At 41.0% G+C, this 14,490-nt stretch overlaps 1 protein-coding gene and 1 long non-coding RNA gene across 4 annotated transcripts in view; both read right to left on the bottom strand.

Annotated features, from left to right (window-relative positions):
• ly97.3 (lymphocyte antigen 97, tandem duplicate 3) overlaps nucleotides 1-2,288 on the bottom strand; it is a 3,836-nt gene extending 1,548 nt beyond the window's left edge. Inside the window, exons 1-2 of the mRNA XM_063207569.1 lie at nucleotides 2,209-2,288; nucleotides 666-727 (exon numbers count right to left, since the gene is read on the bottom strand). Of these exons, the coding sequence (XP_063063639.1) occupies nucleotides 666-714 (49 nt within the window). The 5' untranslated portion in view covers nucleotides 715-727; nucleotides 2,209-2,288. The remainder of the gene's footprint in view (nucleotides 1-665; nucleotides 728-2,208) is intronic.
• Nucleotides 2,289-5,008: 2,720 nt separating this feature from the next.
• On the bottom strand, nucleotides 5,009-13,738 carry LOC134456167 (uncharacterized). 3 transcript variants are annotated; one of them, XR_010036236.1, is made up of 8 exons: nucleotides 13,508-13,738; nucleotides 9,418-9,486; nucleotides 9,001-9,045; nucleotides 8,396-8,450; nucleotides 8,162-8,206; nucleotides 7,752-7,806; nucleotides 6,425-6,447; nucleotides 5,009-5,876 (listed from the first exon to the last, which is right to left on the bottom strand). It is a non-coding gene; the product is annotated as an uncharacterized LOC134456167 (long non-coding RNA). The 3 variants fall into 3 exon arrangements; XR_010036235.1 differs by lacking the exon at nucleotides 5,009-5,876 and having other exon boundaries at nucleotides 6,305-6,447; XR_010036237.1 differs by lacking the exon at nucleotides 5,009-5,876 and having other exon boundaries at nucleotides 6,305-6,447; nucleotides 8,396-8,423.
• Between the last annotated feature and the right edge of the window lie 752 nt (nucleotides 13,739-14,490).

Genomic DNA, 14,490 nt, shown 5'->3' with positions numbered 1-14,490 from the left:
TTGCAACGTGTCTAATCATTTAAATAACAGTGTTCATCGTATACAGTACATAGAGTATACAGTACTTGTATTGGTACTAAAAAAAAACATTTTTGAAGTAAAAACCATGCACACCAGGGATGTAAAAAAGGAGCTGGTAATGGATGGCCTGTTGATCAAAATGTAAAAGAAAGAGCAATCTCTTGCCAAATGCCATTCTTTTTGCACAATGTTTCAGCCTGTGTGGCCTAAAAACGTGAGAAAGGCCACACAGCACGAATCATTTTGCAATATATTTAGATTTTGGCTTGATACTTTGGCTCTAAATAACCATAAACATAATTATACCCAGTCTACACCACACTTTGATAAATAAACTTCCCAGCTAGTGTAACTAAACAACCCACTGATAAAACTGGAATTTGATATAACGAAAATACCTCTGTTGGTAATTAAACTACCCTATGATATAATTACCAGACCACTAGTTGATGTTACTAAACTATATAACAAACAAGCAGTTGATGTAATAAAACAAAAACCTTGGTAATATAACCAAACTAATTGACTAGTTGACTAATTTAACTAATGTAACTAAAGCCATAGTGTCACTTAAAGTAAATGTAAGGTAATGTGTTTCTATAAGTGTTTGCAATGTGCTATGATTGCCAAGGTGAGGGACTTACCACTGGACACAGCCAACAGCACTACCATGCAGAAGATGAGAGCCTTCATGTCTTCTTAAAACCTGAAAAAAATAACAACATCAGATCTAAAGCAATCAATCCACACCATAGATCAATCCACACCATCATTAATATAGTGTTATAAATGTAATAAATGTGTAAGTAAAAAAGATATTCGTAGACGTAAAATATGTAATACAATTGTTTTTGGTCACAACTCAGTAAATCTAGTATTATTTACTTCAAGACAACATCAAAATTATGTATTGCAAAAGAAATCAAATCGGGGCTGCTGGGGCAGGGTCTGTTATGCTCAACATCCCTTGTCCTTATATTGTTTAGATTACCACATCCCCTTTTCCTAGAACATGGTGTCTGAAAGGCTGTATGTTGCATTGAAGTCATACAATAATGTACTTGAGAACATACAATTTGCAAATGTATATCAATTTACATGATTTGACTAGATTTTATGTAGACCCTTCTTCAACATTATTAAGTAATGCACAATCTCCTACAGCCACTATCCATAGGAAAGCAGTGATGCTCATCTGGTGTTTAGTCTTGTCTCTTAAGATATAGTAGCCCATATATTCTTGTGTATATTCTGTGATCAATAGTTTTTGCATTCTTAGGAACAAGTAACAAGCTAAAAATGCTGCAAAGCATAACCAAGATGAAGGATGTTGAGTTTAGATAATCAGTTGAGCAATAATTTGTTTCAAGTGTTGCTCAACAGTACTGTGTGAAGTATTGCTCAAATGATCAGCTCAACATCCTTTGTCTTAGTATTTCTCAACTTTTGAATCTGAAGAAGTCGTGAGAAAGTTGAAACGCTAGTCTTGGCTCTTGCTCAAAAAAACAGTAAAATATCCACAATTGAAGATTCTCCGGTGACTTTCTTCTTTGTCTGCACCTACAAGTCCTATCCCCTGACGCACCAGATTATGAAGTGTGGGAGCGCGGAGTACATCTCTCTTTTCTACGTACTTCTCAACTTTGTCCTCGTGTCTTGCTATGTCTTGCATCTAAGGTACCCTTAGGAGTAGTGTAAATTGATCACAGAATGATGATCAAGTGACAGCGTTGATGATGATGATGATGATATGAAACTCAGATATGCCTCAAAATAAAAGATTCTGCAGCAGAGGAGCTACTAGTTTTCTTATCGGTATCACAAAATAAGAAAGAGAATCGTGATGAGCTATTGTCTCTTTTCCACTGCAGCTTTTCAAGTAGGCCTACAGCTAGACACAGCACGACTCGGACACCACTTTTGGCTTTTCAAATAGGCACTTCACAGCTCAATTGTAAAGCAAAAAGTGGCGGCAGAGTCGCACTGCGTTGAGCTGTAGGCCTACCAGAGAACCGGCAGTGGAAAAGAGGCATATGTAGACTTGTTCTATGGCTGGAGTTATGATACCATGATTACAATGCACTCTGTAAAGAACCATAATGTAACACAGCAGCGCAAACTGAATAGAATAACCAAAGTCAGCAAATGAGAGTATGATGAATGTAATGTGAGGGCTAGAGGACCTACCTGTCTGCTTTAGCACCAAGTGTCTGGCAACAGCGGACGTGACTTGGTTAAATAGCAATAGCCTCTCCCAAGTACGTGTGTGTGTGTGTGTGTGTGCGTGTGCGTGTGCGTGTGTGTGTGCGCGCGTGTGTGAGAGAGAGATAGAGAGAGAGAGAGAGAGAGAGAGAGAGAGAGAGAGAGAGAGAGAGAGAGAGAGAGAGACTCTCCCACATGTCCACTTCGATGTGGGAGATTTCAGTGTGTGTTTTAGTGAGATCTGTAGAGACATTGTAAAGACACTCCCCTCACTCTTATCAGATATGATGTGGACATAGTCTAGTCACCTGTTTACATTTAGGCTCATCAAACAAGAAAAGGTATGTTTATTGATTAGGCTGGCAAGAGCGACTGTATGTGCTAAGATTGTGTGTGTGTGTGTGTGTGTGTGTGTGTGTGTGTGTGTGTGTGTGTGTGTGTGTGTGTGTGTGTGTGTGTGTGTGTGTGTGTGTGTGTGTGTGTGTGTGTGTGTGTGTGTGTGTGTGTGTGTGTGTGTGTGTGTGTGTGTCAGTGTTAGTCAGTGAGTAAAAATAGAGATAGAGAAATAGACAGGCTGGGCATGTGAATCATGTTGAATAGTCTTATGTAACTTTGGAGGAAGTTGCGATATGACGTGTTTTAAGATATGCTTGTTATGGATAAGGTTCGTAAAGGTATGTTTTGTAAGAGTGATAGCAATATGGCCCATATTATAATTTTGTGTCTGCAGGTGTACTGTGTGTGTGTGTGTGTGTGTGTGTGTGTGTGTGTGTGTGTGTGTGTGTGTGTGTGTGTGTGTGTGTGTGTGTGTGTGTGTGTGTGTGTGTGTGTGTGTGTGTGTGTGTGTGTGTGTGTGTGTGTGCACTTGCGTTTCTGTGTGCCAGTGAAGACATATGCATTTACTAGATGTAAGTGTGACTAAATCTTTCAGAACTGAAACAGTGTTATAGTCACTCATTTCCATGTGTCGTGAAAGGGGATTGGTCCATTCAGTAACAGTTGAGGGTTGTCCCAGATGATCCCGGGCTGTTTTGTGAAAATGTATTTGCAAAGAAGGATTGTCATTATATCGGTCTGTGAAACTTTTTATATCTATTAATTAATTAAACGTAGGGTTTATTCAAATATGGTATTTTTGGCTGTCTGATTGTTTATTTTTTTGTTTATTTGTTTGTTTGTTTGTTTGTTCGTTCGTTTGCTTGTCTTAACGAACAGCCTTCACATTTTGTAGTCTGGAGTCTAAATTGTTGGCTATAAAGAAACCTACCTATTGAAACATTTACAATATTTGGCATTTAAAATATAACATAGGCCTATATGGCTGTCAAAGAAATAAACACATGTTGATTTCATGGCTCTATCCACCTAAAAGGTTCTTGTCCTTTAAAAGGGAGTGAAAACCAACGCTTTACACTAATGATTAACCTAGTGTCATAATAGCCAGTGTAATTGTGTGGGCAGGCACGATCTTTGTCACTTTGCTTATAGGAAAATTATGCCACCTGCCTGAATACCTACGAAAGGAACGGGGGCATGGGTGTGTTGCTATTGTTTATCGCCTCTCGGTGTGTAATGAGATATGGGGATGGTTTATCGCCTCACTCTCCCAGTTTAATTTCTGGTTTTAGACTGAAGGGTACAATGGACTCTGTATGCTCTCATAAACACGCATATCACCAGGGATCCCACACCCATAAAGTAGTGCACAATAATTTAAATGTTATTGGAATATCAAGCTGAGCTCAGGTGAAACTTAAACATCAAGTAACAACGCAAAGTTAACGGTTAAAGGGATAAAATAAGTTAAAAGGACAGTATATCACACAGTGAATTCAGGTGGATCTCTAACAGGAATCAACCGGCCAAATACTGGTGAAATTTCAGTTTAGCTGGTAGAAAAGACCAACTTACCACTTTGACCCATTAGTGAGTGTGTGTTTGGCTGGTAAGATAACATCTGAGCCATTTTAGTTGGTGATGAAATAAGTTAATATCGAGCCTTGCCTCCACGGAAAGAAACTTTCCCATTTACTAGAAGAAAGGGGTGTGAAATCAATGTAGCATGTAATTTCATTGCATTGTACAGCAGATGGCGCCAGCGAGCACTATTCACTGAGGGCTAGAGAAATGAAGCCTAATGTGAACTTTTTGGCCAGAAAGCCTCATAGGTTCAAGGAGCCTCGTTTTGCCAACACTATCTTATAGAGCTATGTTGAGAGTCAACCTGTTGACAATAATAAACCAAGAAAATGGCACTCCCCGATTGAGAAAGCTATAGCCTACGCCACTGGTCTCCAAACAACGGCAGCAAACTTGTGGCCCGCCATGAGGTCCTTAAAAATAAAACCATAAATGCGCCTATTTGTGGCCATGCGCGATTTGCGATCACAAACACGTCAGCGATCTCTCCTAAGCATTCACAAACAGTTCAATCTTATAGGCCTACTAACACACACTAAAAAATACTGGGTTAAAAATAACCCAAATTGGGTATTCTAATACCCAGTCACTGAGTAACTATTGCACAGCACACATATTGGGTTATTTTTACCCAGTGGATTGGGTTAGTATTTTTAACCCAGCATTGGGTCAATACAACATGCCCAGTAATGGGTAAAATTAACCCAGCCATAGGGTCAGAAATACCCTGCACTGGGTTGCTGAGTTAACCCATTTCACTGGGTTAAAATACTAACCCAATCCAATGGGTAAAAATAACCCAGTATGTGTGCTGTGCAATAGTTACTCAGTAACTGGTTTGATACTGGGTTAAACATGGGTGGAAACTGGGTTATTTGGGAATTGCCTTTTACTTTTCTCCAATTCTTTCAGTTGTTTCCTTTGATTGGCAATCGTCGAGTTCCAAGCAAGCAACTATCATTGAATCTTATGGGACCAGCCAGCGGCTAGTGAATGCCACTGGTCAATGATAATTGCCTGCTTGGAGGTAGAAGTTGCATTGCCAAACTCAGGAAATGGCTGAAAGAACAGGAGAAAAGTAAGGCTCAATTACTCAAGGGGATGTGTAAAAATCTGCCTATTTCCAGAAATGGTTACATATCACTTTAACAATATGCAACACATTTGACCATTTTAAATACTCACTGCTAACCATTGCTCAAATAGAACCAATCTGATCACTATTAATGTTTTAAATAATTTGTATACATTATTGTATACATGTTAACATATGTGATAATTCAATGACATTATACGAAAACACATCAAAGCATAATGAATCAATGGAGAGAGAAATTATTTTCTGGTCAACCTTCCTTTATTACCAGGGATTCACGTTCTTCAATTTGCATCAATTCAAAGCAATATTTGAAAGAAAAAAAGTGTCCAGGCATGAAAAGAAAATCTGCAAAGATATTTTACAAAACAAATGACACTTGATCAAAAATAAACATACAGTAAAAGTCACGAGACATTGCTTCTCTAAATGGTCTATGCAGCACTTTTTACATTGTATTGAGGAAAGGCAGATACAGTGTTGGCATAAGTCTTTGTAAGATAGGATAGCTAAACACATACAGTGTGCAATTATGTGTAGGAATCACCATGTGAAAGAGTTCAAGATGAGGTACACAGCATACTGAAGCTGCCGAGGCTTCAACACTTCATCTTCTAAACATGTTGTTCCTATTTCTCTGAATGAAAAGAAAGACAGGCAACTTAGCATTCAGTTACACATTAAAAGCTATAATCTGAAGACATTGCAGGACACAGGTAGCTATAAACTCAAAAGAGTTGTGAATCCAATATTCATGCAATGTGTAAAATACAAACATGTAAATGACGTTTCCAGTTCAACCCAATCTGACAAAATATGTAGTAAAAACAAAGGAGATACGCACTCTGTGCTTCTAAATTAACACTCCGGTGCAACCAGAGCAGGACTAAATAATAAGTACAAAGGAAAAATAATCTGGTGCCACACGGATGTCTATTTTCTGTTATTTATTTTTTCAGTGCAGTAAGACTAACGTTTCGACATGCGTCTTCGTCCTCTGAAGACACATGGCGAGACGTTAGTCTTACTGCACTGAAAATATAAATAACAGAAAATAGACATCCGTGTGGCACCAGATTCTTTTTCCTTTGTACAAAATATATAGTAACTTGTAGACCTACTGTCTTTTGGCTTTTTAAGGAAACATGAATGGTACACATATTCAAAAGAGAAACAGAGGCTTACCATTTAGGTTTTCGTTCAGTCACCTACAACCATAGAAAAAAGTAAGAAAAACAAATTACTCATGTTGAAATACATTAGATGAATCTTTCATAAAAGATGCTTGTTGACATGCAAGTGTCCGTCACTGCGCAGTTTTTGATCCAGCACATGAACTTGAGATGTCCAGGCACACTCTCTTTTTTGGACCATGTTCGGGCAGTAGGCAGATGGAGGAGTATAGCTATTATTCATCCCCCCCATTACTTACCCATGACTGCCAGAAACATGGAGATTATTGGTGTCCCTGAACTGTGTTTTCAATTCAAGTTAATGAACTAAAAATTAACCTTTCATGAACATATGTGGGAGATTATCACTGAACGAAATAAACCTTTTTCCCCGACCATATACTTGTATGTTTAAAGAATATGACTAATTCATAGTCATGTAAATAAATAGTATACACATATGTGGAAAAAATCTGAGACCACTTGAAAATGTTCAGTTTTTCTGATTTTACTATGTATATGTAAAGGAGGCCAACTATCAAAGTGTGAGGTGGAATGTGACGGAGGTCATCTTGCACCTGTTCACCCCCCTCGGGGATCGAACCTGTATCCTAGTCAACTACAACGGTTCGGCAGTGGGAGACACAGTACGATACCGCTGGGCCAAGAGACTAGTCTCTCGGCCCAACGGCACGAGACTGTATGAGGCTATCAGAGGGAGGTTTACCAATGTTCCACGCCAACTCTGTGCTAGTTAGCCTCCGTTACACTCTCCCCCTTAAACCTCACTCCCATCCGGGTCACGGCACCACTGTGACGGAGGTCATCTTGCACCTGTTCACCACCCTCGGGGATCGAACCTGCATCCTAGTCAACTACAACGGTTCGGCAATGGGAGACACAGTACGATACCGCTGGGCCAAGAGACTAGTCTCTCGGCCCAACGGCACGAGACTGTATGAGGCTATCGGAGGGAGGTTTACCAACGTTCCACGCCAACTCTGTGCTAGTTAGCCTCCGTTACAGGAACGTTAGTAAAAACCTCTCTCCCAAAGCCTCAATACAGTGCGGTAACTGTGGGGTAGCTGACCGGTCCTTTAGCTCAGCAGTCTTGTATTGTGCCTCCCATTGCCAAACCAGATGCGTTGATGAGGTGGCCGGTTCGCGGCCTGAGGAAAGTGAACCGTGCAGGAACACCTCGGTCATAGATAGGTGTGTGTTTGAGTAAAACAAACATTGCTATTTCATTCTATGAACTGCTAAATACATTTTCTCCAAATTTCTAAAGAAAATATTGTCATTTTTTCCACGGCTGTATATTGAAGTATCCAGATACTCACTCTGTCTACAAAGCCTCCGGGACAAGTGCTGCAGAGCGAAACAGATTTTGGTCACCTTAGAAATAAGGAAATGAGAGAGAGAGAGAGAGAGAGAGAGAGAGAGAGAGAGAGAGAGAGTTAGCGAGTGTTGCTCAAGGTATTGCTGAATGTTACTTTCTGCTCTATAAAGGAAACGGACATTAATTACATGGGCCTGAAGGCTAAGCAAATGCTTTATCAATATCATGCAGTATCCCAACTGTGCTGGTGCTTTAATATTTTCTTAATAGCAAGAAGTTAGAGATGGAGGTGTTCTGTTAAGTTCCAATCTACATTCCTAATAAATACATGCATGTGATCATTATTTTGGCTTTATGGGGTATGGCTACATTAATGGCAGGCAACACATATTGAGAAGCAGCAATACTAACCTTGCTGAAAGAATAAGTCTCCGTTTTCTTTCATTCACTTCCAGTCTAGGACAAAAAAGGCAACACATTAGAAAAAAAATTCCAAGCAGCACCTCGGTCATAGATAGGTGTGTGTTTGAGTAAAACAAACATTGCTATTTCATTCTATAAACTGGCAAATACATTTTCTTCAAATTTCTAAAGAAAATATTGTCTTTTTTCCATGGCTGTATATTGAAGTATCCAGATACTCACTCTGTCTACAAAACCTCCAGGACAAGTGCTGCAGAGTGAAACAGATTTTGGTCACCTTAGAAATAAGTACATGAGAGAGAGAGAGAGAGAGAGAGAGAGAGAGAGAGAGAGAGAGAGAGAGAGAGAGAGAGAGAGAGAGAGAGAGTTAGCAAATGCTGCTCAATGTATTACTGAATGTTACTTCCTGTTCTATAAAGGAAACAGGCATTAATTACATGGGTCTGAAGGCTAAGCAAATGCTTTATCAATATCATACAGTATCCCAACTGTGCTGGTGCTTTAATCTCTTCTTTATACATGGGTTCTAAAATTTGTTTATAACCTGACTGCGCAAAGCTAACTGTGCACAACTCAACCTCTGATTGTTGGAAAGCGCTGTCGGTCAAAAAATTAGCTCACGTGGTTGGCTGCCAGTGTCTTGCCCCTCTTCATAACATCATATTGATAAACACTAAGAACCCATGTATAGCAAGAAGCTAGAGATTGAGGTGTTAAGTTCCAATCTACAATCATAATAAATGCATGCATGTGATCATTGTTTTGGCTTTATGGGGTATGGCTACAATAATGGCAGGCTACACATATTGAGAAGCAGCAATACTAACCTTGCTGAAAGAATGCATCTGTGTTGTCTTTCAGTCACTTCCAGTCTAGGACAAAAAAGGCAACACATAAGAAATAATTTCTTTCCAAGCAATGCCTTGGTTTGGCAGCATCTATATATCAAATCACACAGAAACAAATATCTTTAGCCAGTTGAAAGTGTCAGTGTTGATGTGGAGAGGTGACCATTGCATATCTGCATTAGAACTAGTTATCTGCAGTTAATTTGTTCGGGCCTCTGACAATGTGGACAGTTATTCCCCTGTTAAACATAATGCAGAAAGTCTCGTGCTGGAACTGTTAGTGAGTGACTGACGTGGCTTTAAAAGTGGCCTAATTCAAAACAATTGCATTTATGGCATCCTCTGAGGCGTCTGGTGAATAATGCTACAATATACAATGTTTGCACATAGGCCTACCTTAGCACAGACGGACATAACGTGATCAGCTTACAAAGGATCCGGACGCCAGTGCGATCTCTGGTTAACCTGGTGATTAATAATACAGTGAGTGCATACTCAAAACTGTTCGGGTGAAGCATAAAGCATAGTAAAGGATCTTAACACATGCACAAGCAATAACGAGACACACATATTCAGAGGGATAGCCTCAGTATGCTGGGATGGTCCAGACCGACGTCACATATCCCATCCCAAACTCGACCCCAGACGCACAGGCGGGTGACAGAGCAGCGCAGCAACAAGAAAACATCCGTAAAGCTCCAGTGAGCAGAGCATACATCAGGATGCCCTTGATAAAATAATTGCCTACGCTCGTCTAGCCACAAACAATTAGCAACTCACCGGCTAGAGGTAGCAGAGAGATTCTAGAATGAGAGGGGACATATGGCGGCCATCTTGGTGACGCCTCCGGGGTGCTATTTCGCGATTAAGTAGACCAGATCTGAGAGCAGGGTTGCCAACTTTTCCAAAAACCTTGGAGTGAGATTTCAGCGGGTCGGCAAATATTTTTGGGCGGGGGGTCTGGGGGTCAAAAATTGTATTTCTTAGATGCAATTTCATGCATTTTAATCAATTAGGCGTCCGGCTTGATGCTGTGCCAGGCGCCGGACAAGGCATTGAAAAGACGGACGGTCCGGCCTAAAGACGGACGTCTGGCCACCCTAGGTTCACGACACACATCTCAGAAGTTGTTCCACAGTACAGATAAATATATATCTGTGTAGATATGATGTAGACACATGTATACATTTTATGAATATGCAATAGTGTAGAGTGTGGGGCCTTCCTCTAGAATTTTGTGCATTTCTTAAATGCAATTTCTTCCATTCTAGTCGATTTTAGGGTGACTAGTTAGACATGTAAAATCCTAAATCCACATCTCATTCATAACCTACATCCTTTTATGAATGTAAACATGTGCAAAAAGTATTGAAAAACTCAGTGTAGCCATTTCATTTTTTACTCCCGCGATTCCTTTCCCGACGTCTGCTTCTGTATATGCCAGATAGGTTAGGTAAGGGTATTGCGCGAGACTCAACTCGCCACTTTTCCGGGTGGTAGCCTACTGTAGCCTACTCTAGGGGCGCCAACCGAGGAGTGCAAACTCCATACAGTGAATGCGCTCTCCCGACAGCACCCCAGTGAACTGTAGGCATGGCTCGACTGAGTGGGGACGCAACCTGTTTACATAGAAACTCTCTGGTGATGAGGCTGTGTACACATGCTTCTGTCTCGCTAGCCAATGTAGCCTAACGAGTTAACACCGGGCAGCAAGCACGTGAATCATGTCTCTCTTATTCTGGGAATGAAAAACAAAGGCTCTTCGAAACGTATGAAAATTTACCAAAAACGAGCCAACGAGATGTTTTGGCGAAGCTTGGCATTCCTCAGGCTACCTTTAAACTGCAACAGCTGTACAGGCTGCGTCTCCCCACGAGTCCCTCCCACTCCCCCTCGCCCTTCTCATCTCTCCTATGCCAGCAAGCCCAGCGCGACTTTCCCAATTCCAACCAGTTCTTTGCGTGGCTTTTTTTTAAACGGTGTCCAAAAAAAACACGTTGTAGGCTACTACTGTACAGCAGGCTATGCAACAGTGTGTTATTTATCGGCGTGGCAATTTTAAGTGCGCAGTCTTGCGGCGTTTTGCATGCATAACCTGAATCACACTGTGCAGAAACTGGCCAGAAAACGTTTGTTGAATGGGAACTTTACAAACTTATTTGACATCATAAGAGATGTCGACCCGTGCGTGGTCTATGCTTTGAAATGCATGTAAGCCTCGTCTTTCTCAGCGCTCATTTTTGCCAGACAGGTAGAGACAAAAAAGGGGTGAAATAATACAAATTCGGTTTTAGTAATCAATCGCTTACAGTGTTCAAATTGGCTCGGACAAACGTGACCACTATAAGCGGATTCCACTGTAATATGTTAGGCTATGTTTTGCCCGGAATAAATTATAATACCACTAACCACACACCGATTCATACGAGTTTTTACAAAGGCATCACATCACCGCAGAATGGCTGGCTAGCTAGTCAGCCTCCGTCTTGTGTTAGTTAGCTATTTGGCTTTGACAACAACGTATTGGTGGTCCAGGACAGAATAAAGTAGTGAATTACTTACACGATTATGAATTAATCCCACTTCGTTATTCGGACATACAAACTATATATTGCCAGGAAGAGCTGAACCCCCCGCCTCCCCTTTTGCTTTTAACAGTCCGTTCTGGTGTGTTCCTCGGCAGTTTGTTAGCAACTTTCCTTGTCGCAGTGCAAGTAGTAGGTAACCAACTAGCTACTAAATTGCTAACTAGTTTAGCAAGGGAGCGCATCTACTGACTGAACAACACACATTCGCTTTGGTTTCTCGAACTAGCGTCTCAAAATGAATCATCACAACCAATTCCTCTCTGGTGGCGTCTATGATGTAGTTATTTGTTCAACTATAATGATGACAAACGTTGAAGTTGACCTACTGATTTCGCGGCTCCTCAGAAGTGTCAAATTCTGTCCATCCACTCAGACTGAACTGGCCGCGCTCACTTGAATCGAATGGCACGCGCCATGTGTTGTTACAATGAATCTAATGATGGGTTACCAATCACATTTCGCCTTGACAGACCGACGTCAATGACCAGCCGTTTCTCCTAATCAACAATCAGAGAGGGCTTAGACACTCTGCTGTAGTCCAATCATGAGTTTAAGCATTCGGAAATTATAGAACGACAGTGAAAAAAATCAACACAGAAAGAAAAAAAATATCTAGCGTGACATTTCTTTGTTAAGTGTGAGAACGTGACACTAAGTCTGAAAGAGTGAGTGTCACGGCAGATGCGTGAGAGTTGGTAACACTGTCTGAGAGTCAATGGGAAAAATGAATGGGGAAACTGAGTATAGGACGGAGGGGAACCCAGCGGTTGTGAAAACCATATGGTTGAAACGACCGTGAAAAACTGATCAATCTAGACTACTTGGTTGTGTCATACGAGTCAAAATAAAGCTTTTTGAGCCACTTTTCTCACGGTTTTTTTTGACAGAGCGCAGGCGCAGTAGTTCCATAACGGCACGAGAGCAACGGCTTTTCAAAACTGAGCATGTGCATAATTTCGCGTGCGCCGATGCAGCCAGATGATTGGATCACTGGCAACGCAGCTCAGCAGGCACATTGGCTCTTGTTACCAGAAAGGCGGGAGATATGCGGGTAGACGCCATATTTGCGTTACGAATCTTCACCGTTAATTTCTATGTACCTGTTCTATCTCCTCTTACTAGAATATTTCTGGAGGTAGCCCACTAGACGTCGCCGGACTAGAGGAGCAGACAAGCCGCGAGGGGAAATCATTTTACTAAGTGCCTTGACAAGTTGTAGAATTTACTGCGGAGGCACTCTCCCCGTGAGCTCACTAAGTTTGGCGTTTCCTACCAGCACTAAACCAAGCTATCTGCAACTAACTGACAGCCAGCTGCACGTAATCGCTAAACAATGTCAAGTTGCAGAATGTAATTACGAACGTCAAAATGAAAGGCTTCGGTTTAGTTATAATGTCCCATCACCCGACACCCCTAGTTGTCTCTCATTCAGACACGGGCTGCAAACAAATCTAACAAGTACAGCACAACGGCAGGGGATGTTAAGAATAAAATACTTCACTTTCTGCTTCAATTACTACAGTTAGAGCATGCTAGCTAGACTCATATCTAACTAGAGCTAGCTTGCTGATAGCTAGTTTTTTGTAAGCTTGAAGCTGCTGCTAGCCTCGCCCACAGTTCGGCCACCGTTTCCATCGTGTTTTATAAATGAAAAAGAGAAGTCAAATGTTTACTGCAATTAGGCTATATGTAACTAGGATGTAATCGAATAATATCTGACGCTACCTATTAGGTCAACGTAGCGTGTTTGAACGTGCTAATCACTTCGAGACCGTGGTGGTTAAAATCTTGTGATAACATGAGAAACACTGTCTAAATGGTGGCGCCTTGTCCATTTTTACCGTTATATCAAGTTTACTACTTAGACAGCACACATATTAGTTTAATTCATTACAAACCTTTCCTTGTTGTTGAAGGTTTCCTCAGTTCAGTTGACTTCCAGGAAAAAGTCCGTTGGCTGGCTCTGATTTCAAATGTTATGATAAACCCAGTGATTGGGTATAATAACTCATCAATGGTTAGCATAACCCAGTATATGGTCAAACGACCACACACCAATAATTGGGTAAACATATAACCCAGCATGTTTCTATCAAATTACCCAGTGTGGGTATAAAAAACCCAATAAGTAGTAAAATTGTCATAAACCAGTATTTGGGTAAAGAAATAACCCAGTATTTTTTTGTGTGTAGTCTCATGACAGACATTGACAATTAGGAAAATGGTGAAGTGCAAATCTGTTGTCTGGTAGACATCTAGACAAGCCGTTATTTATCATTGCGTCGACCTCGGACATCAGACCATTCGCAATTGTGCGGTGTCGAAGGACTCTCCTCTCTTCTGGTTGAAAATGAGGACAATTCTCTCCTTCCCTATTGTTATGTATTTAGGAGGTCAGATAGGCCTACATTTTGTCTTTTGTTTACTCGCGTTTATTTTAAGTTTGGATGACAATTATCCCGTATTTGGAAGTATCATTTATGCAAGGTAGTAGCCTACATGTTGAGACGTTAACGCAATTCAAGCTCCAGAGAACAGTCGTTACCAAAAGAAGGGAGGACAAAAACTAAACCAGTTCCTTAAAATGTCTTGGAAATATAGAGCCAGGTAGAAGATTTTCTGAGTATTCCTGAAGGTCAATGTTGCATAAGTGCAGCCTGCGCGCTGCAGTGAGCCGCGCCCCTTCGATTAAACCTGGAGAGTCGAGGCGCGAAGCGCACAGTTATTTAAGCCAAGTCGTCGGAGTTTTCTCAACTCTCTTCTGTTTGCAGATGTAACCGATTCTCCCTTGCTTCTATTGTAGGCCTATGTCTTTGTTAAACCAGCTTTGCTTTGTCTTGCACACGTAATATTCAAGGTCTGGCTGACCGTATCTGTAGTA

This window comes from Engraulis encrasicolus, chromosome 10 (genome assembly GCF_034702125.1).
Source record: "Engraulis encrasicolus isolate BLACKSEA-1 chromosome 10, IST_EnEncr_1.0, whole genome shotgun sequence".
In the NCBI taxonomy this organism is placed as follows: domain Eukaryota; kingdom Metazoa; phylum Chordata; class Actinopteri; order Clupeiformes; family Engraulidae; genus Engraulis; species Engraulis encrasicolus.
This window is presented reverse-complemented; position numbering and strand designations above follow the sequence as displayed.